General features: G+C 33.1%; 3 protein-coding genes across 6 annotated transcripts; 2 read left to right on the top strand and 1 right to left on the bottom strand.

The window, feature by feature from the left end:
• The first annotated feature begins 2,725 nt into the window (after window positions 1-2,725).
• LOC141706805 (protein DA1-like) lies at window positions 2,726-10,819 on the top strand. 3 transcript variants are annotated; one of them, XM_074509644.1, is made up of 13 exons: window positions 2,726-2,864; window positions 4,218-4,381; window positions 5,202-5,353; window positions 5,506-5,590; window positions 5,933-6,260; window positions 6,747-6,867; window positions 7,317-7,400; window positions 8,649-8,768; window positions 8,879-9,091; window positions 9,214-9,276; window positions 9,362-9,480; window positions 10,122-10,180; window positions 10,368-10,819. In XM_074509644.1, the coding sequence occupies exons 3-13, from the start codon at window positions 5,243-5,245 to the stop codon at window positions 10,640-10,642; spliced, it is 1,578 nt and encodes a 525-aa protein (XP_074365745.1). In that variant the 5' UTR covers window positions 2,726-2,864; window positions 4,218-4,381; window positions 5,202-5,242; the 3' UTR covers window positions 10,643-10,819. The 3 variants fall into 3 exon arrangements, with proteins under 3 accessions (XP_074365745.1, XP_074365743.1, XP_074365744.1); XM_074509642.1 differs by having other exon boundaries at window positions 5,930-6,260; XM_074509643.1 differs by having other exon boundaries at window positions 2,757-2,872; window positions 5,930-6,260.
• Window positions 10,820-14,731: 3,912 nt separating this feature from the next.
• Window positions 14,732-16,289, bottom strand: LOC141706804 (uncharacterized). Its single transcript, XM_074509641.1, has 2 exons — window positions 16,059-16,289; window positions 14,732-15,655 (listed from the first exon to the last, which is right to left on the bottom strand). The coding sequence occupies exon 2, from the start codon at window positions 15,621-15,623 to the stop codon at window positions 14,928-14,930; it is 696 nt and encodes a 231-aa protein (XP_074365742.1). The 5' UTR covers window positions 15,624-15,655; window positions 16,059-16,289; the 3' UTR covers window positions 14,732-14,927.
• A 3,692-nt stretch (window positions 16,290-19,981) lies between these two features.
• LOC141706803 (putative 1-acyl-sn-glycerol-3-phosphate acyltransferase 4) lies at window positions 19,982-23,791 on the top strand. 2 transcript variants are annotated; one of them, XM_074509639.1, is made up of 4 exons: window positions 19,982-20,198; window positions 21,334-21,945; window positions 22,165-22,295; window positions 23,218-23,791. In XM_074509639.1, exons 2-4 carry the CDS (start codon window positions 21,377-21,379, stop codon window positions 23,658-23,660), a joined length of 1,143 nt encoding a protein of 380 aa, XP_074365740.1. In that variant the 5' UTR covers window positions 19,982-20,198; window positions 21,334-21,376; the 3' UTR covers window positions 23,661-23,791. The 2 variants fall into 2 exon arrangements, with proteins under 2 accessions (XP_074365740.1, XP_074365741.1); XM_074509640.1 differs by having other exon boundaries at window positions 20,694-21,945.
• The last annotated feature ends 502 nt before the right edge of the window (window positions 23,792-24,293 follow it).

Here is a 24,293-nt window from a genome sequence, read left to right as displayed (position 1 = left end):
CATGACTAACTCTTTTTCTAAATAATCATTCCTCTTTTTACAAGCAAGATTTTCAGAAGTTAATCTTTCACATGTTAAAGTTTGATCTCTATAACTAATGAACATGGTTTTAAGATATCTTTTCAACTCATTAATGTCATCAGTATGAAAGGCATAAGTAGTTTGAGGTACTTTTAACTCAGCAGCTTCAGAACTGCTATCAGCATTTGCCATCAATGCATAGTTCACCTCACTTTCAGAATCTGAAGTGTCTGTCCAGCTTTTATTCTTTGTGACAAGAGCCTTGCCTTTGTCACTCTTCACTTTCTTGCAATCAGGAGATATGTGGCCTTTCTCACCACAGTTATAGCATTTGACATTTGTGTAATCTCCTCTGTCAGACTTCCCTCCTTTGCCTTCAGATTTTCTGAAACTCTTCTTATCAGAACTTGCACCTTTCCTGGAAAACTTCTTTCCCTTCCTGAACTTTCTGTATGCAATCCTTGTGATTCCTTTCACCATAAGAGCACACAGCTTCATCATTTCTTCATCAACTTCCATCTCAGGCAAGCTTTCAGTTTCTGAGTCATCATCACTATCAGAACTTGATGACTCGGTATCAGACTTTGTGATGAGCGCTTTTCCCTTGCCTTTCCTTGAGGTGGCTGCTTTGGTGGATTCTTCCTCAGCCTTAAGAGCAACTATTCTTTACTTTCCTCCTTTCCTCTTGCTTCTTTGTTCCATCTCAAGTTCATGAGTCTTGAGCATCCCATATATTTCATCAAGAGTTGTTTCTTCAAGATTATAGTTGTCTTTTATAATTGTGGCCTTTAAATCCCAACTTTCAGGAAGAGCTAACAAGAATTTAAGGTTTGAATCTTCAAGATCATACTCCTTATCAACTAGTGACAAATCATTCAAGAGTTTGACAAATCTGTCATATAAATCAGTCAATGACTCATTTGGCTTTGAGTCAAAGTGTTCATACTCTTGAGTGAGTATAGTCTTTCTGTTCTTCTTAATCGAATCAGTTCCCTGGCATCTTGTCTCCAAGGCATCCCATATCTCTTTTGCAGTCTTGCAGTTAATTACCCTGTTTGACATTACATTATCAATGGCAATATGCAGCAAGTGTCGTACCTTAGCATCCTTAGCAATTGATGCGATATCTTCAGCAGTGTAATCACTCTTCTCCTTTGGTACAGACTTTGATCTGCAACTACAACATCGAGTTTTGTTGGCTTGTGAGGTCCTTCATTGATTCTATCAAGATATTTTGGATCTGTAGCTTCCAGAAACATAATCATCCTCACCTTCCATATGGGATATTCAGATGGTTTCAGTATGGGAACTCTAATAGCCTCATATCGACTATGGATTTGAGTCTTTGGAGGTTCTTCAGTTTTGGTGGGCTTGGTTGGAGTTTCTGCTTCAAACATGATTGTTTTTGGATCTTAAACTGTTTGTGTGTTAACAGATAGGCTCTGATACCACTTGTTAGGTCACACACACTGTAGAAGGGGGTTGAATACAGTGTATAGCACAATCAAATCGAATTCAAAGAACACAAGTAACAAAAAACAAACTTTATTAAACTCTGTTACAATATAGAACTGTCCTCTATCAGTGATGAACAAATATTACGAGAGCTGCTAGGGTTACAATGAATAATATTCTCAATAATGATAACACTTATAGTGTAAACCCTATGTCTGTGTTTATATATTACACAGTTACAAGATAATCGCTAATTGATATGGAATATAATTCTGCTTCCTAAAATATATCAATCAGATATCTTTTCTTCCAAGTATTATATTCTTCATAAAATTCATTCTTCATGCATATCTCTTCTTGCGTTTGTCTTGATCTTCTTTTCTTTCAATCAACCGCCTTCCTTATCTGAAAGTTTCCTTTAAGTCCCGATACTATCTCCTGATAAATATCTCCTGAATCTTAAGTACTGATAACTTAAGTTCTGACTTCAGTGCTGATTTCCAGTTAAGTACTGATTTGTCCTGTTTAAGTAAGATCTGAAAACTAAACACAAATCATATTAGACATGACATGATCAAATATATCTAACATGAACTAAAATACATCGAGATCGTTCACGAGGTATCCTTAGATATCACAAAAGAGCTATATCGGGAAGGTGTTTGCTAAGTTCGGCATGAAAGACTGTGTACAAATAAATACTCTTATTACTTAAGGAGACAAATTTAGTCTCAAATAGCCCTAAGAATGATCTTGAAGTAAAAGCAATGCAAAATATTTCATATGTTTATTAACTTTTTAAAAATCTTTTTGAATGTGAACGGAAAAATAAGTTTGACTTCGATTTATGATAAACAATATCATACCAACATATAACATAAAATCATGACATTAAAAGAAATGCAACATGTAAGTAAAGTAAAAAGTTGTTATCAAAAATAATCTTTTACGAGTAATCTTTGCTTGATTATTTACCTAACCCTTCATGAAGCTCCATTCAAATCACTACATACACTACAAAATTCAAAGTTTAGTACCCATCAAATTCAAATATTTACTTCCAAGAACGAACTCACGTCCACGTATACAAATCTCCCCATTGCAAAAAAAAACAAGAGTAAAATTAAAAAACCAAGCTAGGTGGACCAACTGATACAACCAATGCAACCATGCCAACCGTGTTGTCACTTTTTACACTTCTTTGACCATTGACTTTTCTGTCTTAACAAAATGTAATAAATCTATTTTCATACCATGACTTGTTGTATTTTTTTGTATAAATTGACAAATTTTAATAAGTCATCACAAAACCCACTTTTATCAACTAATCAAATCTTCTCCATTCTCAAGATTTCATCTTCTTTTCATCCATTCTTTCAGTCCAAAAGGTATGTATGTATGTATCTATCTACAATTCTTTGTATCTATTGGTTATGTTATTATGTATGTTTATATGTGCTTAAGTTTTAAGCCAAATTGGGTTGATGATTTTCTTGATTTTTGTTGTAAAGATTAGGTTTTTATTGAAGAAATTTAAGTTGGGATTAATGGGTTGTGCTTAAATATGTAAAATTTTGATGCTATGTAAAAAGTTGTGTTTCTTGAGGTGTTCATGATTTTGTAAAGATTAGATTTTTATTGTTGAAATATAAGTTGTGATTAATGGGTTGTGCTTAAATATGTGAATTTGCGGTGTTAGGTGATACATTTGTGTTTCTTGAGGGATTTATTAAGTAACATAAAGAGTTACCTCTACATACGATCGAATAGCCTGCATTGCTGATATATATTTGAATGTTAAATAAATACGATACCTATGGAATAATCTTATTATAGGAGGTGAGGTGAAGATTATTGAATGTATGTAGTAGCTAGGACGAGAGTTTATACCAAAGTTACCATTATCATGAATAATGACTGAAAAATGCTTACAGAAACAAAACACGAAATATAGTTAACTACTTGTAGGATAAGTTTTACAAATTGAAGTTTTCCAATAGATGACATTTTGGTAAGAAAACTAAACAAAACTAAAGATATGTATGTATATTTCTCTGTGATTTCATATGAAGTCAATAACATGGAATGAAATTTACAAGCAATCCGGAAAAAAGCTTGCAAAATGCATTTTGGACCTTATTCAGTTTGTCCACATATTGGACCTTGCGGCTGCATTTTATCTTATTTTACGGAAGATATACATATAGCTTTACCGGTATCGGGGGCATAATGTATTAGTTGCGTATGCTTTACACCAAATTGGTTGAGTGTTTTTTTCTTTGATTTTGCTAGATTAGATTCTTATTCTTGAAATTTAACTTGTGACTAATGGGTTTCTGCCTATATATCTGAAGTTGTGATGCTATGTAACAAAACGTGTTCCCTTGAAAATTCTTTATGAAGACATGTTTTATGTGGTTTTCTTGTTAAGAGATTATGTTCATTAAAATATATCATCATTTCATGAATCATGATAGTGCATACTCTATTTGAGATATGATAAAATTTGTGCAGCAATTGTCATGTTTTTTCGAATTTTATGCTTTGAAGTTTACAGTTATTGTTTTCAAAGTTTCCTGTTTAGATGGCATGTTGTGATCTTGAACACTTTCTGGAAATTATATGCAATTGTATTTACTACATTTATGGTTATAATGACAAATGGTACCAATTGATGTTTTCTTGTCATTTACAGCACAATCTTGTATGTTTGCTTAACTCCATTTCTTCTTATTGATCAGCTCTGGATTGCTGATTCTTTTCTGGACTGAAAGAATTGTCGGCAAAGCTGATTGCTTCTCATCTTGGTCAACATTCATTTTGGATAGATATTTTTTTTGTGCATAACGTTTGCTCTGACTCTAATCTACATATTCCATTTAAAGAGATTTTTAATCATTTGAAGGTGAGCTAACATCTGTTACTGTCATTTCTCTTGTCTTATTCAGTTGACATAATGACTTGATGTCATTACTCATTAGTGTGACATGCATCTTTGAGACAAACTAATTTCCTTAAAACAATTTGAGTGCTTGTTTGGTTTATTCCAATAATACCATTATCATTGTATTACTTAATGATCTTAGGAGTGTGTATTATTATTTTTTACTCTTGAATGTCTAAATGACTGCTCTTCCTATGCAGAGCTAAACTAATACCTTTTCATTTTAAAAATTTGAAACCTGTATGAAACTTCCTCACTGTTCCTAGTATTTGAAGTATGATATAATACTCGAAGTCCTAACTTATAAATTAGGTCAAGTAATATTAAACTAGAGAAACAACTATAGAATATTTGATATGTTGTACTCCGTCGTGTTATGCTGCATGATTTTAACAATATATAGAACTGAGATGCGGTCAGTTGAAACTTTTCAACCATAATTGGAGTACAACTGAGTACAGCAGGAGGGTGGGGTAATTCTTGTTCTTAAAGTAAAAAGTGGTATTCCAATGATAAGGGCTACAGAGGTAACAACTTTTATGAGCTAAACTAAATTTTTGGCTACTAGTTGCAACTTGCGAGGTGGGATGTTAAGTTCACAATGGAGAATATTGAAGTCTTTGTCATAATGGAATGCATAATTTTTTTTTGTTCTATATAATGAAAAAATGGGAACTTAAAACAGTAAGTTATAGTTGAATTGACATAAACTTGAAAACTCTACCATTAACATCCACATTGTATTGAAGTTTCGATGATTATTTTGATAATTCTCTTGCAGGTAAAACTAGAGGTAGCCTTGATGAAATAACATTCCTCATAATGGGTTGGCTTAGCAAAATTTTTAAAGGCTCGAGTCATAATGTTTCAGAAGGGCAATATGATTGGAGATATAGTGCAAACTCTAATGAAAATTACCCATCTACTTCACAGGTAACTACGGCTGATCTATGTGGAGATGTCTTTACATTACCAGTGCATTAGTGTTTGATTAGCTATTTCTCAAGTTCTTTCATCGCATCAGTTGCTTTAATCACTGCTATTAATATAGTCTCAACCTTGTTTATTGTGATTCTGTTATGTAGGATGCATGGTCAGACACTGAAGATATTGATCGTGCAATTGCTATATCTTTGGCAGAAGAAAATAAGAAAGGAAAACGTGTAATTGGTGGGTAATCTAGCCTTTTTAATCCGGAAAATGAGAAATCTTCTTAGTGACGATCCAAGTAGGAAGTTAGTTTAAACTAGTTGCTATCTAGCTTTATAAGTTGTTGAACTTTTCTCGGTAAACCTAGATCCCTTTAATTTTAATTAAATTAGTAGTAACTAACCGTGGATAAGTAAATTTAAATTAGAAATAAACTTTTTCTGTTATAAAATTGGGATTCCTTTATGTTTCTGTTATTTTTGTTAAGGAAAAAAAAATTCAAATTACTAGCATTTTTTGCATCACATATACCTTGATGGCTTCGTGTATATTCAACTAAACAGTTCTCTACGTTTTCAGTAGCTGATGAATCACAACTGGAAGAAGATGAACAACTTGCTAGAGCTCTACAAGAAAGCTTGAATGTTGAGTCTCCGCCCCATAATGGAAACAGAAATGGTAATGTAGGCGGGAAAGGAAAAAGAAAGGGACAGGTTAATGGAAATGGTGCTGGAAATGGATATGTAAGCGGAAATGGGAATGGGATAGGAAATGGACATGTAACCGGAAATGGGATAGGAAATGGGTATGTAAGCCGAAACGGAATGGGATATGGAAATGGTCATGGAATGGGTTTAGGGAGTGGAAATTTTTATCAGCCCATACCTTTTCCGTATTCTACTGGCTTCAGGTATCATAGCAGACTATCTGGATGATTATTTTCCTCTTTCATATTATGGTCAACAAATCAAAAAAAAATGTTGGGAGCTGTAGTTATATTCCACAAAGGCTTTTCCTCTTGGTGTAATTGTTTTGGAAAAACCTTGGTAAAATGTATAACATATTGATTTTTTTTAGAAAATAAAAACACCCTTTGAAATAATTCAACCAGATCTAATAAATTTCGTTAAAAAGTTACCCAACTGGCCAACTTATGACATTATGATCAAGCATACCAAATCCTAAGAGATTTTCAGACACCTATTCCTATTATCGTCATAAAAAAAGAATTGTTTTCCATTTACATGTTGCATGCATAGGGGATTGCAATTTTGTTAACAAGATAGAACAGGGGGAAATTTTACATTGTCTTAATTGTCTTTCCCTGCTTTAGATGTTGCTTGAACGCATAACATAGACCTTTTTTGTTTACAAATTTCAATGATTTTCGTGGTAGGATATGTGCTGGTTGTAACATTGAGATTGGCCATGGGCGATTTTTAAGTTGCATGGGTTCAATTTGGCATCCAGAATGTTTTCGTTGCCATGCTTGCCACCAACCAATAGCTGATTATGAGGTACTCACTAAGTTGGAAATGATGCTAATGTTTGCTCGAACTGATACCTTGTGCACTGATACTTTTTCATTATTTCTGTCTTACAAGAACCCCATCTTTGACGTCCACTATCAGATGAAAACTAATAAAAAATTGGCTTTAATTCGAAAGGAATAATTTCATATCATTGATGAAAGTTTTCGTTGTATTGGCAACTCCGTTTAAATCATCAAAATTTATGTATTTTATTTGTATCCGTGTAATGATCCTGTAAGGTGGGTGGGTTGGATGCCTGGTAGTACAATGATGAATTTTGAATGTAACACATGTATTGGGCATGTGGTGGTAGATTCACCGTAAAACATGTGTTACTGTGATTTTGTTAGATTATATTGATAAATAGATGTCTCTCTTAATTGTGATATTCAATTTCAAGTCTGCATCTCCTTATGCTTTCCATTCTTATGCAGTTTTCTATGTCTGGGAATTATCCTTATCACAAATTTTGCTACAAAGAACATTATCACCCAAAATGTGATGTTTGCAATCACTTTGTAAGTATCTTTTAGTATGATTTATGAGTAAATATGTTTGCAATTATTCTGCGTAAGCTTAGAATATTTTTCTTGAGCTTATCTTGCATATTTCTTGTTCAGTTTAGTGCCTACCTGATCCCATATCTGAGTGATATATGCGTCTCTGTGTATAAAATGACTATTATGACTACTTTTTTAGATAAAAGGGATTGATGCACTGTTCACTTCATTGACAACTAATATAGCGATTTTGTATCAACTTGTGCAATTGGATTGACCTGTGTTATACCCATTTAATAATACTCCCTCCGGCCCCTTTTACATGTCTATTTAAAAAAAATTACGCATATTAAGGAATTGTTAGTTAGATAAACTTTTCGTATGAATACCCCTAATTAATACCATAAAAACTGAGAATCCAACTAAATTTTTGAAAGAGTCAAACCTTAGAAGTAGGAACTATAGGGTTAGTTTTGGAAAGTTCTTTAGATTTGTTTTGAAAGTTGAAATGGACATTTAAAAAGGGACACAATTTATTTTGAAAATGGACATGTAAAAGGGGAAGGAGGGAGTGATTATGAATGCATTAACTTTCATTGCGAGTTTTAAAGTACTTTGCCTGTACCTATATAAGTTTCATCGAAGTGAGGCCTTGAGAGTGACTCGGAAAAATGCTGGTGAAAATTGGTTTCAGGTCTCTTAATTGCTTGCTTCAGCTAATAGTCGGTCCAGTTGATAATAATTTCTTTGACGGTACCTTGTTATAAAAGTTGGTCATAGGAACAAGAACTGGTTTAGGCTGATCATATATTGGCGGAATCATATATTGGCAATTAATGAAAATAAATTCTTAAGTGTACTGTGAATGAGTATATGTCACTCTTGCAATACAATTCAAAAATAAATGTCTTCTGAGGTGCCAGAGACATGCGGAAAACAAGTAGATTCCATATTTGTACTATGCTTATGCAGTGATAACTGGAAATTCTAGATTTGCCCGAAGGACCTCTATTTATTCTTTCTGCTGGTAATCATCTTGAAATTTAACAAAATTGTATTAACAAAATTGTATGTTTACTCCATATAAATCTGTAAATGCTTTTAACATTATTTTGTATTTAGTTTTTCACCAAATCATATGCATGTTTCTGTAATATTCATCTCCTTTTCAATAATTTGGAAATGTAGCTTTACTCAGCAAAAAAGATAAAATATTTTGAAATGTAAATCATCTCGTTTGTTAAAACATATTTAATCCTTTTGCAGATTCCAACAAACAATGCTGGTCTCATTGAATACAGGGCACATCCTTTTTGGGCCCAAAAATACTGTCCTAAACATGAGCATGATAGAACTTCTCGGTGCTGTAGCTGTGAGCGAATGGAGGTTATTTCAATAGCTTGGACATCTTTCTTTGTGTGTTTGTATGTGTGTGTCCGCGTGTGCGTGTGTGAAGTGTTTTCTGGTCTGATGTTTTTTTTTGCTCTCATATGTAGCCACGAGACACAAAATATGTTGCCCTTGATGATGGCCGCAGCCTTTGCTTAGAGTGTTTGGATTCTGCAATAATGGATACTGACCAATGTCAACCTCTATATCTTGATATACGAGAATTCTATGAAAGTTTAAATATGAAGGTGGAACAGCAAGTGCCGTTGCTCTTGGTTGAGAGACAAGCTCTTAATGAAGCCATGGATGGGGAGAAGAGTGTAAGACATTATAGGCTGACACTGCCAATAATTTATATGTTCCTGTTGCCTTCATTTGATAAGGATTGTCATGTTAAGGTTTATGATTTTTTTTCTGAACATAATTTAATCATCTTTAACAGGGTCATCATCACATGCCTGAGACCAGAGGACTTTGCCTTTCTGAAGAACAAACCATCAGCACTGTAAGGACTTATCATGTTCTTGTTTGTTTGTTTCGACTTCTCATCTCCTAGTTATTTTTAATTAACAAGCCTTGCCAAACACCAGGTATTAAGGCGACCTAGAATAGGAGCAGGAAATCGAGCCATGGACATGCGAACAGAGCCGTATAAGCTGACACGTCGCTGTGAGGTGACAGCAATTTTAATCTTATATGGCCTTCCCAGGTAATTCGACACACTTTCTGCAAAAGACATGAAGTATATTTGAATATATAAATTCGATCCACATTATTACAACATAGAAATAAGATTTGATTAAGCACCTGTGTATAACCCATTAAGGAAAGGTAAAAAGGATATTATAGATAACATAGTTATATTTAAAGATTTTTTTTTCCTTCTAATGTAATTAATTCGGGATATGTTGAATATGGTTTTCGCAATAAGTAAATAAATAAAACCATAAATTGATCCATCCTAATCCAACTGCGGGTTTAATTATCAAAGAAATAGGACTTTGACTGGTTGATTTTACAAAGATAATGACCCCCTCCCAACCGCCACCCCCGCAAAAAGCTATGTTGCTATAGTCGGTCCAATTAGTGACGTGAAAGTCAATGACAATGACTCCAGCATGCAGAAAACGTGATAAAGCATACCAATTAAATTAATATAGCAAGAAGAGAATCAAATTTAGAATTTTTTGAGGTCTTGATGAAGGAGGAAACAAGTCTTGAAAGACTCTCCATCGCTATTGGGTGCAAACTTTTGTGACATGTACAGGTGCATATTTAGCTGCTAGCTAGTGTTGTTACTCCTGGATTTTTATATTTAAAATTTTTTGATGAAAATAATTTTTCATGCAGGCTGCTGACTGGATCTATTTTAGCTCATGAGATGATGCATGCTTGGATGCGACTTAGCGGTGCGTTTCCATACATATCATGAATTTTTATATGCACAGCAAAGATAGTTATAGTGGTATCATGAATGATAGTGCTCTGTATTATATGATAATAACATTAAAATTCTGAAAGTTACATATTTTAGTTTGCAAATTACTCCGGCTTTTTTGGTGCATTGACCTGAATTTATGCATCTTTTACCTGAAGGTTATCGGACCCTCAGTCCTGATGTTGAAGAAGGTATTTGTCAGGTGCTAGCTCACATGTGGTTAGAAACGCAGAGAATTTCTGCTGAACAATCAAACCAGAGGGCAAGTTCCCCTTTCGATAAAAAGCTCGGTGAGTTTTTCAAACACCAGATTGAATCAGATACATCACCGGTGTATGGAAATGGATTCAGAGCCGGAAACCAGGCAGTGCTTAAATACGGTCTTCAAAGGACCCTGGACCACATTCGGTTCACAGGGACGTTTCCATATTAAAATTTTGGGTCAGCCTTTTGATAGTGGTGTATGATTGGTTTTTCCTGTTAGAATTTTAGGATGGCCTACAGAAATTATATTGATGATAGGAGAAGAGATACATACATATACATATTCCCTGTAAATTCATTCTTTTTGTGCACTCTTGATCACATAATAAGAAGTTTCTTTTCTACACATGTAAACAGTGTCTCTGTTGAGTTTAACAGGGTTATTAGTTCTGCGTAGTTAGGTTTCAAATGTTTAGCCGTCTAGAACACCTGCATTGTGCTCTGGAGTTGTTCTAAAATTATAAGAATTTTCAATATCTCTCTCGCTCCCTTCACGGAAGGTGGGAAAAGGCGAAACCAGACTCTACTAAGAACGGAAGGTGGACTTAACGCTGCGTTTCAGAAATTTAGGCGAAACCAGACTCTACTAAGAACGGAAGGTGGACTTAACGCTGCGTTTCAGAAATTTCTATTCTTTCCTAGATTCGGGAACACATCGTTAATGACACGCACTGGGAAGCTACGATCAATACATTAGGGAATAAATGTGAAGATCCTGATTCCTGAGACAATGTCTGGAATGAATAAGAGAGGCCGACCTGTTGCTTTTTAGTGTTCTAGATGATTATAAATACGTTCAGAAGATGCCGTACCATTATTAATCAAGACTCCACAAAGAAACACGTTTTCGTACATTCTTCCTTGTATGTACGATGATCCTTCCTTGTTCATCACCGACTCTTTAATTATTATTTTGTTTTTAAGCGAACATATGTCAATGACAATATCTGTCGCAACCAGTGTTGTAAAAATCGGGAATCGGGGAAGATCGGTCGAGATACCGATTTAGAATTAATTGAAAATCGGGGATTAATCGGAAGGATTAATCGGAGTTAAAATCGGATGTATTATAATATTAAATTATATTTAATATATTATTATGATTATATTAGTTATTTATTTACAAATATATATTTATTATATCATAATTTATATAATTATTAATTTTTAAATTAATATAGTATTTTAATTTTAATAAATAATTATATATACTGCAATAAAGAAAAATACATAAAAATAAATCGGATTTCAAATATCGAATCGGTCAGATACTTTGTAAGGGATTAATCGGGAATTAATCGGAATTTTTTTTAAAAATCGGGGATTTTTAGAACACTCAACAAGCAAACATACCTCAATATCTGTCACAACAATATTTTTGCCTACTGTTCAATTACTAGATGATGATCTCGTTTAACTTTTGAGTTCACTATTTATTCAAGCAGATATCATCCCACTCGAACTTAAGATCTTTTATAACCAGAATTCTGATATCATGTTAAATTATCGATTAACCAAGTCCAATACACTTCATGTTCCACTAATACTTTTCGTCAGCTGAAATCTCAGTAAACTAGGAAACGGGTTTACCGGAATCATAATCTATTATCAACGAAACGGACAAGAGGCAACCAGGAATTTAAAAGAATGAAAAATGTATATAACTTTTTTTCTCATAATATTAATTCTTTTAGTAATATTTTTGAGCTGCTGGGCTGTCATGTCGACATTTCTTGAAATTTAATAAATAAAAAGGACCTTTCTATTATGACAACACAACACGTTGAACCACCAGCGGTGTTCCCTCTTTTCTTGAAACCGACTCATCATCTTCAAAATTCAGTAGTATCAGCTTTACTACTTTTCATTCGTGATTACAGATTTCGAAAATTTGATTTATTCGATTGAGTTACCGAATTACAATTTATTGGACGATTTTTAAAAATTAGATAATTTATCGGCGATTTATCGGAAATCGGTCAAATCGGACAAATATTTTTGACCAATTTTTGAGATATTTATCGACAATTTTTAAAAAATCGACCAATATTTGGAACCATGCTTTCATTACATTATGTATTCGCTTTCTGGACATGGAAAAAAAAATCCCACACGGCTAGTTCCTTGCCTGCATCAAGTTACCTGACATGTTGATCGTGGCGGAACCAGGGTGACAAAATAACAGACGGTCTTAAAATGAATTATGGCTAATTTTTAGAGGTTAACTAGGATTTAAAGTAAAAAGAATTCTATTTTGTCATGATTTTATATAAGCTGGAGCCAAAACAGAATTTACAGTGATTCATAGGACTAAAAAAGAGTTCTAAAATGACAAAATTTACAGCCAATTCACAACTTCCTCAAGAATCAAAAGAAAATGGTGGCTTCAACAAATCATAAGGAGCCCAGAGAGCATCTAATGGACAAGGTCTATTAGCATCCAATCTCACCCATGGCTTCCCTTTACCACTCCAATGCAGTAAACTCACAGGTCCTGGATGCAAATTTCGACAAAGACCTCGAAAATTATCCCCACCTAGGCCATGCTGATTCCATTTTGTGGACACGAGGAGTGCTGCAGGATGGAGAGGATCGCTGCCATAGAGCCACGAATGTACATCGCGTCGAGGGTCATTGCCACATGGATGGCGTTATCGTAGCATAAGTGGCGGTGATCATAGGTTTTTCGGATGGAGAGGCAGCTGGGAGAGTTGTAGAATTCTGGTGCTTGTTTGAACAAGATCGGAATTGAATCAGGAGTGGTAATGGGAGAGGAATGAGTTGGTTTGTTGAATGAGAGCACAAGAAAAGTAGAAATGTAGAGAAGGAAGAGGTGTTGGATTCTTTGGTTTGGCATTGTGGTAGGGAGAACATGAAAGTTTGTTTGAGGATTGGTTTTTGCAAGGGTTTTATGAGTGGGGAAATGGAAAATTTGATTGAGTTAGAAGTTTGTAGACACGGTTTCATGAATATAAAAAGAAACTAGAGAAATAAAAGTAGAGAAATTTCAAATCAAAGTTGTTGGATTTGCACAGAAGCAGTGGAGTACGACCAGAAGTTCCTTAGTTCTCCTTCAATGTTAGGCATAACGTGGAGTGGTTTTTAAGGTTTTTGACTAAAAAAAAATTCTTCTTTTGGGCGTGATGGTTGACAAACTATCTGTCCACCGTAATTTTCTACGAATAAAAAAAACCTAAAACCAAAAAACTAAACACCGATAGAATAAATGCATTCACGTCAATTTTTCGTGTTAAACCTACGCAACAGACGTAAGATTACATATTTACATCCATCACTTGGACATTACACATTCAGTGCATAAAGCCATTCTTTCCCGCCACAATATACTCAGATGCAATTAAATTAGAATTTGATTGAATCAGGTTAGGCAATCCAAAATGAGACTTCATACAAAAATGTATAAGAATCTCCATTCCTATTTATCGAGTTCAAATCCTATCCTATAAACCAAATGGCACCCAAGTTTGGCCAATCACCCAATTAAGGCAGATGTTGCACTCTGGGTCCTGATTTATCTCACAAAATAAACATATCCATCTTGTAAGAACATAACTCTTCTTCTTGATCATTCTTTAGACTAGAACATACTTCTGAATGGGACATACATTCATGAACAAGTCTACGAGGAATAGCAAAGGAACCTTACCGGAAGAGATATCAATGGAATTTGTTGATTCCATCATACTATTCAACAATCTACTTAATATCCATGAAAAATATAAAATTTTCCTCCTGCTTATAAGTTTACAATTTGGAAACTACATGAAAGGGAAATAAGTACCTCAAGTCCTTGAAATACGAGTAATATAGGGGAGAAACTTCAAAACCTCAAATACGATACCAGATATCATCGAACTCCAAATTTTCCCCAAATTTATTGGAACTCCAAAAATTAACACCATTGATGAAAGGACTTATGAATCACCACCACCCTGTCTAATCGTCGAACTTTCAATTCTTCTGTAGAAAGACAATTGTACGTATGCAAGAAATGAATATGCTAATTACATGGGCAACACAAAGACACGAGAAGCGCTCTACAGTATAACTCTCCTGAAAATATGGATCTACGAAGGTAATGATTTTCATAGCTAGATACTAACATGTATATTACTACATATCCCAGCAGTAATGAAGCTGGTTCTTAGGGTTGACAGGGTATGATCAAAAGAACAATTGACTTCTATATCGGGGTAGGGAGTCAGTTACATTACAAGCAGAGAACTTTAGCGAGAGATTGGTCTAAATAACAAATCCTGGAAACAAAGAAAAGCCTTGGTTGTTCTTACAGGTAGAATATAAACAATTGCTCAGCCAGCACACGACCAAGAATGCTTGCAAAATTATGATAATAAATAAATTACACTGAAATGCAAGAGCTGAGTCAACATCGACAAAAACACTAACGATCAGACAACGGTTGCAATATAATCTCAAGACCATAGAAGAGTTACAACTACAAAAAATAAAACTACCATACACAGCAACTTCAGAGAGAAATCAGCCTGCTCTTCTGGGCTTACCCTCCGAGGAGGAAATCCATGTGCATGCCCCCCATGAAACGGACTTGAATATGGATAAGGAAAGGTAGTTCCTCCACCATACACATTAGTACCAGGAAACCCATGCACGTTAATGTTAAACAAAGACGGAATAAGACCTCCAAAACCTGCCGAGACTGCAAAGTTACCAAACCTCGCAGTGGCTGCAGGTGCAAATCCTCCTAACCCACCCATGAACCCAAATCCTGGTTGAGGAAAATGGTTTGTATCAGGTGGAGGAGCTGTCTCCGGTCTCTGCCCAGCAGGACGCTGAGGAATCTCAACTCCAGGTATCGACTTAGACCTCGGGTCTGTCGAATTCTTTCCCCTTCCATACAAAGGAACCAGCTTATGCTCTTCCACAAGCGCCTTACAAACAGGACACTCCTGAGAATGGGAGTGAATGTGGAGCCATTTGTACAAGCAAGGCCAGCAAAACAGATGACCACATAGAGTCACAATCGGGTCTTGCGCTAAATCAAAGCATATATTGCACTCAAAATTACCAGCATCACCATTTCCAGCATTATTCGCAGAGTAAGAAGAGCTACTCGACAAGCTTGCCGCTTCCCCAAACCCCCTAGACATCTCGAAAAATCACCAAATAGTCTTAATTTTTCCTGTAAAACAAATTCCCCAAATTTCAACCACCTTAAAAACCATCAATTTCTTCTAAAACAAAAAATAATCAAACCCCATCTACAAACACATTTATAATCACAAAACCCACATTAAATCTACACAAATTACCATCAAATCTTTATCAAAAACCCACCTCAAATACACCTAAAAACCACAAATTTCATCATAAAAATCCAATTTTTACAAACCATAAACACAAGAATGAAGAATCTAATGTAACAACACTAAAGCTCACAACTTTACCAAAATCTCAACAACCCCAGATCAGATTCAACATCAAATCTAACAAACACATAACACAAATCAAAGTTCTTGAATTATACATACAAAAAATACATAAAGATTAAATTTTTATGAATAAAAGAGCAAAAAAGAACTAACCTTTAGGCTAAAGATTCAGAGACCGACCGACCTGCAAGATCGATCGATCAAGAAAGCAGAAATCACGAGATGATGAAAAATAACTCAACCCCTTTTGGTTATAGAAACAAAATATGTGTGTATAATATGTAAGTTAATATTTTATGTGTTTTATGTGTAGAAGTCTTGAGAATCCGTTGACAAGAAGGAAGATGCAAAGGCAAATCTGGTAAAATAATCAAATCCACAGATTACAAGGTTTGGTAAAAATATCATCCTCTTTATTATTTAATAATAATTTATTATTATCTGCTTTCAAAAAAATTATTACTATCTATTATTATTACATCCGGTAAAATAATCAAGTTCACAAAATTTACAGTTTGGGAAAATTAGAAATACAAAAAAAATTGAAAAAAAAACTTTATTTTATTATTGTTATTAAGGTTTTATCCACAATTTCTCATTTCATCCATAATTACATGTTTAATTTCATTTTTCTGCGATACGAATCATACATGCGATTATGATTATAACTAAAATCTAATTATAGTGTTTTCCGGAAAAAAAAAATCTATTTATATTATTTAAAGAAATTAAATTTATTTATTAAAATAAAAAAATATATTTTATAATATATTATTTTTGATTGAAATATTTAAAAATTTCAGTCATCTAAAAATCAGCCGATTAATCGATTAATTGCAATTTGGACGAGTCCTGTCTCGATTTATGAAAAAATCGGGTCAAAGTCCGTTTTTTAAAAATCGGGCGAGACGAGATTAATCATTCAATTCGAGAAAGAATAGGTTGAATCGATCAAAGGCTGGGAATTAGTTTTAAAAAAAAATCAAAACAATTAAAAATATTTAATTATTTAATAATAATATCTATACTATAGTACAATAACCGAAATTGAGTATAATTTGATACTCCCTCTGTCCCATTAAATTCTATACGTTACTTTTCGGCACGCTTTTCAATGCTCATTTAAAACATAATTCCACAATATTTTTTAAATTTTTTTCCTGAATAAAAGTTTCATGTTTAAACTTTTATTCAAAAAAAAAAATTGAAAAAAACATTACGAAACTATATTTTATAAAGGCCTCGAAATGCGTGCAAATAGTAAAAGTATATAAATCGACGGGACGGAAGGAGTATGATTTTTCTTGGTTGGTTTGGTTATCATTATTTATGACCTTCAGATCATTTTAATCTAAGTAATCATGACCGTTAAATTCATATACTAAAAGAATATATACTACTCCAACTATCAGTTCGAACTCGCCAACAACAAATATTTAAATTATTATTTATATTATACCAAAATTTCAGGTTCAAAACCCACCAACAGCAAATATTTATATTATTATTTATACATTATCTAAAATTTATATTCAAATCCACCCAACCATAAATAATTATATTATTAAATTATTATATATAAATATACTAATAAGATAATGATTAAAAAAAAAATGTATTATAATTTTAAATAATATAAAAATAATAATAAAAACTCGTGTATTGTATGAGTTGTAAAGCTAATATTTATTTAAATTGACTATCATATTCTCCTACATACTCCAAAAGTTATACAAATTTATAATAATATCTACAATTAAATTACTCTCACAACTCTTGTAGCTGTGCTAAAATCATCACAAATTTATATATTATAGTGTGTATTGGCATACTAATTTCCAAATTAATGGTGAGTAGTATTATTTAAATATCAAATATGAAATAAAGATATGTATTTTTTTAAAATCTTAACACTTAAATATCAGGTTAATTATTTTGTTGAACACTGAAATCGGCTTAATATATCAACTTGGTCGCTGAACTGAAAACGGTGAAAACGGTATCATTGAACCAATTTAATACTGTTTTCAGTTTAGTAACCAACTTGATACATTAAATTGACTTTATTGATTAACAAGATTATTAACCTTTTAAATATCAATAGCAGCCTAATGATATTTGATAATATTTTTATAAATTTTATGTAAACTTAACGAAATTTAAATAAAATTACATATTATCATTTATTATATTTTATTAATTAAAAATGATCCGATTAATTACCGAAAACACCCGTAACAAATAATGCCGATTTCTGGGTAACAGACTTTACATTTCAGTGAAATTTCCAAATGTCTTGAACAGGTTTCAGTTGAAATTATTTATTAATGTCAAGTGTTAAAGTTGGGAGCTGTGATCCAGGAGAAATTACTTGGAAAACCCAACAAGTATGAGCTTATTGTTTAGCAGTACGAAATTACTGTTGTAGCCCACGATGTTTGACTAACTTATCAATTATCAACACATGTAAATAATGGAATCCGCGTTTTTTACATTTTCTTATCTTATATTTTTTTAATTTATTTATAATCCATCAATCTATAAATCTAGAAGAAAAAAGCTATGAATTTTAAATAAAAGAATGTCCAAAATACCCTATTTTTGGACTTCAACCTCCCAAAGTACTCAGATGCGTGACAACCGTTCAAAATACACACTACGCAGTTTGAACATGCGTATTCATTTTTATTTTTATAAAGAATGCGCATGCTCAACATGCGTATTTAAAAAAAATGTGAATACGCATGTTGAACATGCGTATTATTTATTAAATTTTGAAAATTCGCATACGCATCCTTTACATGCGTGTTTAGTTGGTAATTTGGGCGGAACATTCCGTCAAATGATATTTTGAGCATTTTTTCCCAAATGATGGGTATTTTAGTTTTTCAACCAATGCCATCCATTTTTTAAATTTGTATGATCCTAAATAAATATATCTTAAAATTTTAAAGGATTACTAAATTCCTGGTTAAATAAACCAAAATTTCAAATTATTTTTAAAATGATTGAATACCAGTGTATTCAATCGATGAAGATTACTTGACAAAAAAAATAATAAAAATGGATAGACATTTTTTTGTTAAATGTATTTTACCCAGTATTGTAAAAATCGGGAATCGATGAATATCGGTCGTGTTACCAATTTAGAATTAATCGAAAATCGGGAATTAATCGAAAGGATTAATTGGAGTAAAAATCGTATGTATTAAAATATTAAATTATACTTAATATATTATTATCATTATATTAGTTATTTATTAACAAATATATTTATTATATCATAATTTTTATACTTATTCATATTTAAATCAATATAGTATTTTAGTTTTAATAAATAATTATATATACTTCAATAAAAAAAATTCGTAAGAATTAATCGAATTTCAAAAATTGAATCGGTCAAATACTTTAAAGGAGATTAATCAGTTGAATCGGGGATTTATCGGAAATTTTTAGAACAATAATTTTATCCAAATATATTCGCCTAACAACCTAACATTAATATTATTTTGAAGTTGTTGCCCACTTTAAAAGAAAGAAATATAAAAATCTTATTATCTGAAGTGCTCCATACAACAAGCTGCAGCATGGAAGCCACATACATTTTCTCTCCTTTTGTAACTCATAAGATTGTTTTCTTCTGCTCACGGTTGGTATCTAAAAGAGTTTATCCCCTAGCCGTGGCCCAAATTTGAGTGTATACAAAGAGAAAATAAGTGACAATAATGAAACCTACCATCACACATCTTCTTTTATCCAAAAATTTAGAATCTTGCCGGATACGATTACGATTGTTGTGCCATATCTTATAGGCGTTAACGTAATCCGAACACGTGACTTGTATAAAATAAATAAATTATTAAACAAATAATCGATTCAGTTTACAGTAATTCAACTAATCCTGAGTTGAACAACATAATTTACATTCGACTATTATTACATACTTTTATGAGTTTGTTTTCTGTCAATCGTATTCAAACAAATAAAATAAAAATTATTACTATTTTACGGTAAAATATGTCGTAACAATTATTTAACGAGAATCTCGAATGTTAAAATATATGTAGAGGTGGCAAAGGAAAAGAGAGGAGGAGGGTGACCAAACATACGGCAGAAGACAAAACAGGAACAGAAGGGGAGAAGCAGTGGATCAGATCTAAAACAACACAAGAAACCCACTTCCCCATAACTTCATGTCTAGTACTAATACTCTTATATTTAGAACACAACACTTCCTTAAATGAACAAAACAAATTAGTAGTACTATGTTTTAACATAACTTCTAAACTGGTACGTAATTCTCTCTGTTTCTTGATTTACCCATGTTTCTTTTTGTCTCTTTGTTATGTTTTGTGTATGTGATTTTGTTTGATTAGATGCATAGATTTGTTTCCATTTATAAAAATGCCCTTCATGCAGTTTTAATTTTAACTGTAGTGTTTTTTTTGTTCAATTTATGTACTTTACTGTTCCATTGATTTTTAAATTTTTTAGAAAAAATTAAGTTTGATGTGAATTTGCAGTCTTTAATGTAAATTAATTGCAGACTAGTGTAGTGGTAGTTTTTATAGTGTTATAAGAATTGGTTTTGAATTTTAGTGATTTTATGTAATTGCAAGAAGATTTAGTTATGATGCCGAAATTCAGGATGTTGCTTAGGAGTTTTAGACACTAATTGGTTATGATAAGTTTCTCTTTAACATTGTTGTTATATTGGTTTTTTATGTCAATTTAATTGCTTCAAACTTCTATCTTAAGTTCTTGACTAATTTTTGTAATGAACAGGAAGCACGTTTTTGCTTGTAAATCTCCCATTTCAAACTAGGGTGCAGATTAAATCATAAAGATCAAAAAGTATTGAAAGTTGGATTGAAACAAGCTTTCGTATTATAGATGCTGATCCATTATATTTGATAGTAGAAATCTGAATAATCAACAAGTAGAGTCTGACTTTTTCAATTCAGTTGAAAGCAGGAATTTTTTTAGTGATGCTGTTAATTAGTCCCATAAAAAATTGGTGCAATTGCACATGTTACTAGAATTAATTGTCACAATATCACTTCTAACTGTCGATAAACTCCTTGTAGATCTTTTGGAAATTGATACTGCTTCTCTTGTGGTGTATACGGCATGAATTTGTGATTATTATCTGTGTCCTACTCTTAGGAGACTATTAGAAAATTCACCTTCAACCCATTAGGAAAGTTATATCCGTGGTATAAGTTTTGTTTCTATTCTTTTAACCTGTGATACAGCAGACAAATTACATGGTCCTTGAATGATTATTGGTGTCCCGTTGAGGTGTTCTACTAGTCTCTCCCATCTTGATTGTGTATATCTTGCCTCCCATTGTTATTTAGAGGTTGCCTTGTTACTCTTTTTATAATAGTATAAGAAACTCTTTTTTACATCGCAAATGCTACAGTGACTTATAGGGGGAGAATCAAAGTCACGGTATCTGGAGGAAGATGGAAGCATCAAAGACCCCCAGCACAACCGGACTAAAGCATAGACCATTAACTCCTTTAAGGATATTGAGGGGTATAATATGTTTGGTTATTTTTCTTTCTACGGCATTCATGTTTATGGTTTATTTTGGACCTGTGGCTTTCCTATTGCTGCGCCTCTTCAGCATCCACTACAGCAGAAAAGTAGTGTCATTCATATTTGGTCATTGGTTAGCTCTGTGGCCCTTCTTGTTTGAAAATATTAATAAAACTAAAGTGATCTTTTCTGGAGAGACTGTACCATCAGGGGAACGTGTTTTGCTTATTGCAAACCATAGAACCGAGGTGGATTGGATGTATCTATGGGATCTTGCTGTCCGAAAGGGGTCCCTGGGGTGCATTAAGTATGTCCTTAAGAGCAGTCTGATGAAATTACCTATCTTGGGTTGGGGGTTTCATGTTCTTGAATTCATATCAGTTGAGAGGAAGTGGGAAATTGATGAATCGACCATGCGCCAGAGGCTTTCAACTTTCACTGATCCAAGAGATCCACTATGGCTAGCTGTTTTTCCAGAAGGAACTGATTTTACGTAAGGCACTACTCTTTTGTATTGTACTTTTTTGGTATTTGAAGTTACATTTTCTAGTACTTTTTCCTCAAGTGTCTGGTCTGATGTTATGTTACATTTTTGAAATAGAAACACAAAAATATAGCTTGCATATGCCCAAATTAGTACAATATGGTAGATGTAATTTGTGGGGTAGTAATGTATTATAAATTAAAAAAATTCCTGTATTCGTTCATACAGACAACAGAAGTGTGAAAAGAGTCAAAAGTTTTCAGCTGACAATGGATTACCTATATTGAAGAACGTGCTCCTTCCTAAAACAAAGGGTTTTCATGCTTGCTTAGAAACTCTAGGAAACTCCTTGGATGCAGGTATAATTTTTTACTCAGACATCGTGATGTGCCAACTGACCATATTGAATATAATTGTATTTATCTGTTCACTCGGCATACTTGTGTCCGATGTAATTATCTGTTATATATTTTTACCTTTAAGAAAAGATGTTGATGACTGTTTTTCAATGACTTAATTGAGACATCTAGCAGCCCAAGATTGATGTTGCTTAGGAAATTTCGAGCCACTTTCTCCAAAGAGTCAAGTTCATGTTCGGTGGTTAATTAACATATCTTCTTCACTCTTATTGTTTGCCGTCAGAGTTTCTTTTCCATTATTTTTTAATCACAAATGCTAATATGCCCTCTTTCAGTAAGAATATTGAGTTGAAATTGGTTATATAATCATATGTATGAATATTAAATCTGTTAGTTATTGCATAACAGAGAGTCTCATATTGATAGAGATGTTGGTACTCCGTACTCCACAAATAGGGTCTTGTATATAGGTGGTTAGATGATGTGGTATAGTGGAGATTACTTCCTAAATTTTTATGGAGAGTTGAGAAATCGTGTAAGTGGTTTTGAAGGCAGGACCATTCAGACTCTTGATCCCACTTAAGAAGTTGAAACTGTAAGATTTGATAGTTTTTGGGAAGTGGGCGTGGATTAAGACATTAACGACAAAACTGCCTTCAATCGTGTGTGGTTCTATCTCTCTATATTATTGTTATAAATTGTTTAAACTTAATTTCCAATGGTTCCTTGGTAGTGATTTTACTTCTTACTCCCATGTATAAGTTGAGGCAGGTAAGAAATGCAGTTGCTTTATGATTTTAATCAAGAATGGTTAACAGCTCGAAAAATATTCTCTACCTAGTATTGGTGCTAGTTGCACCACATCACATGTATAATGAGACCAAGACCAGTTCTTAGTTTAGTTGCTCTTGATGTGTCTCAGTTTATGACGTGACTATTGCCTACAAACACCAGTGCCCCTTTTTCTTGGACAATGTTTTCGGTGTGGATCCTGCAGAAGTTCACATTCATATTCGACGTATACCTGTTGCCGATATCCCCACTTCAGAAAGTGAGGTTGCTACTTGGCTGATGGACACATTCGTTCTCAAAGACCAGTTGCTCTTAGATTTCAATTCTCAAGGTCATTTTCCTAGAGAGAGAACAGAAAAAGAACTTTCAACAGCAAAATGTCTGGTAAATTTCACAGTAATTGTGGCTGTGACTGTTGTATTTACATATCTTACCATTTTTTCATCTTTCTGGTTCAAAATATACATAGGTCTCTCTTGTGTATCCCTTGCTTCTGCTACATATTTCAGTATTCGACCAATACCAGTTCTAGATTATGTCAAAGCAGCCGTATTTCAAAGGAAATACAAATAGCATAGGATAGGAAAAGATTATTGCGAAAGTGCCAAAATGGTACTGGCTTTTTGTAGTTTCTAGGACCAACTATTTGCTTGTAAATTCTAAAACATTGTTCAGTATCATTCCGTGTTCAATTGTTCTGTATTTGTCGGAATTTCTTAGTGTGGGACTGTGTTGAAATTACAGTTTCATATCTGCTTGAAGATATTTAGATAAAAGATTGTCACTTTGTTCATAATACAAGAGCTGGTTGCAGTTCTCCTTGTAGAAATAGGTCTGTTCTTTCTTTTGTTACATTTCAGGGCTTCTGTTTTAGCATGATTTGAAGGAATTTGATTGGGGAATCAAATGAAACTTTTACTTTTTATTTTTTGTCAGGAAAATCAAGTGATAGTTGAATTAACTAGACACTGATTTATTTATTTATAACCTATATCAAAGACTAATTTTTTAATTGATTATTACCAAAGTTGGATAAAACAGCTCCAGCACATCAAACAGAGACATTAATATTTAAGCACTTGGCTCAATTAATCATGGGAACAGCAGAATTATTACTACTACTTTGGTTCAAAATGTGAAACTCTTTGTACTTGGTTTCATAGTATATAATTGGCTTCCAATGATTATGTTAAGTCGAATTCTGCT

The sequence above is a fragment of the Apium graveolens genome, chromosome 2 (assembly GCF_009905375.1).
Source record: "Apium graveolens cultivar Ventura chromosome 2, ASM990537v1, whole genome shotgun sequence".
NCBI lineage: Eukaryota > Viridiplantae > Streptophyta > Magnoliopsida > Apiales > Apiaceae > Apium > Apium graveolens.
This window is presented reverse-complemented; position numbering and strand designations above follow the sequence as displayed.

Excerpts from the sequence above, each read along its gene's own strand:
- LOC141706804 (XM_074509641.1), bottom strand. The coding sequence starts at position 15,623 with ATGTCTAGGGGGTTTGGGGAAGCGGCAAGCTTGTCGAGTAGCTCTTCT.
- LOC141706803 (XM_074509639.1), top strand. The coding sequence starts at position 21,377 with ATGGAAGCATCAAAGACCCCCAGCACAACCGGACTAAAGCATAGACCA. Across the intron at positions 21,946-22,164 it reads CCAGAAGGAACTGATTTTAC|ACAACAGAAGTGTGAAAAGA; the intron begins GTAAGGCACTAC and ends TCGTTCATACAG. Across the intron at positions 22,296-23,217 it reads AGGAAACTCCTTGGATGCAG|TTTATGACGTGACTATTGCC; the intron begins GTATAATTTTTT and ends GATGTGTCTCAG.
- LOC141706805 (XM_074509642.1), top strand. The coding sequence starts at position 5,243 with ATGGGTTGGCTTAGCAAAATTTTTAAAGGCTCGAGTCATAATGTTTCA. Across the intron at positions 7,401-8,648 it reads GTGATGTTTGCAATCACTTT|ATTCCAACAAACAATGCTGG; the intron begins GTAAGTATCTTT and ends ATCCTTTTGCAG. Across the intron at positions 8,769-8,878 it reads GTAGCTGTGAGCGAATGGAG|CCACGAGACACAAAATATGT; the intron begins GTTATTTCAATA and ends TCTCATATGTAG.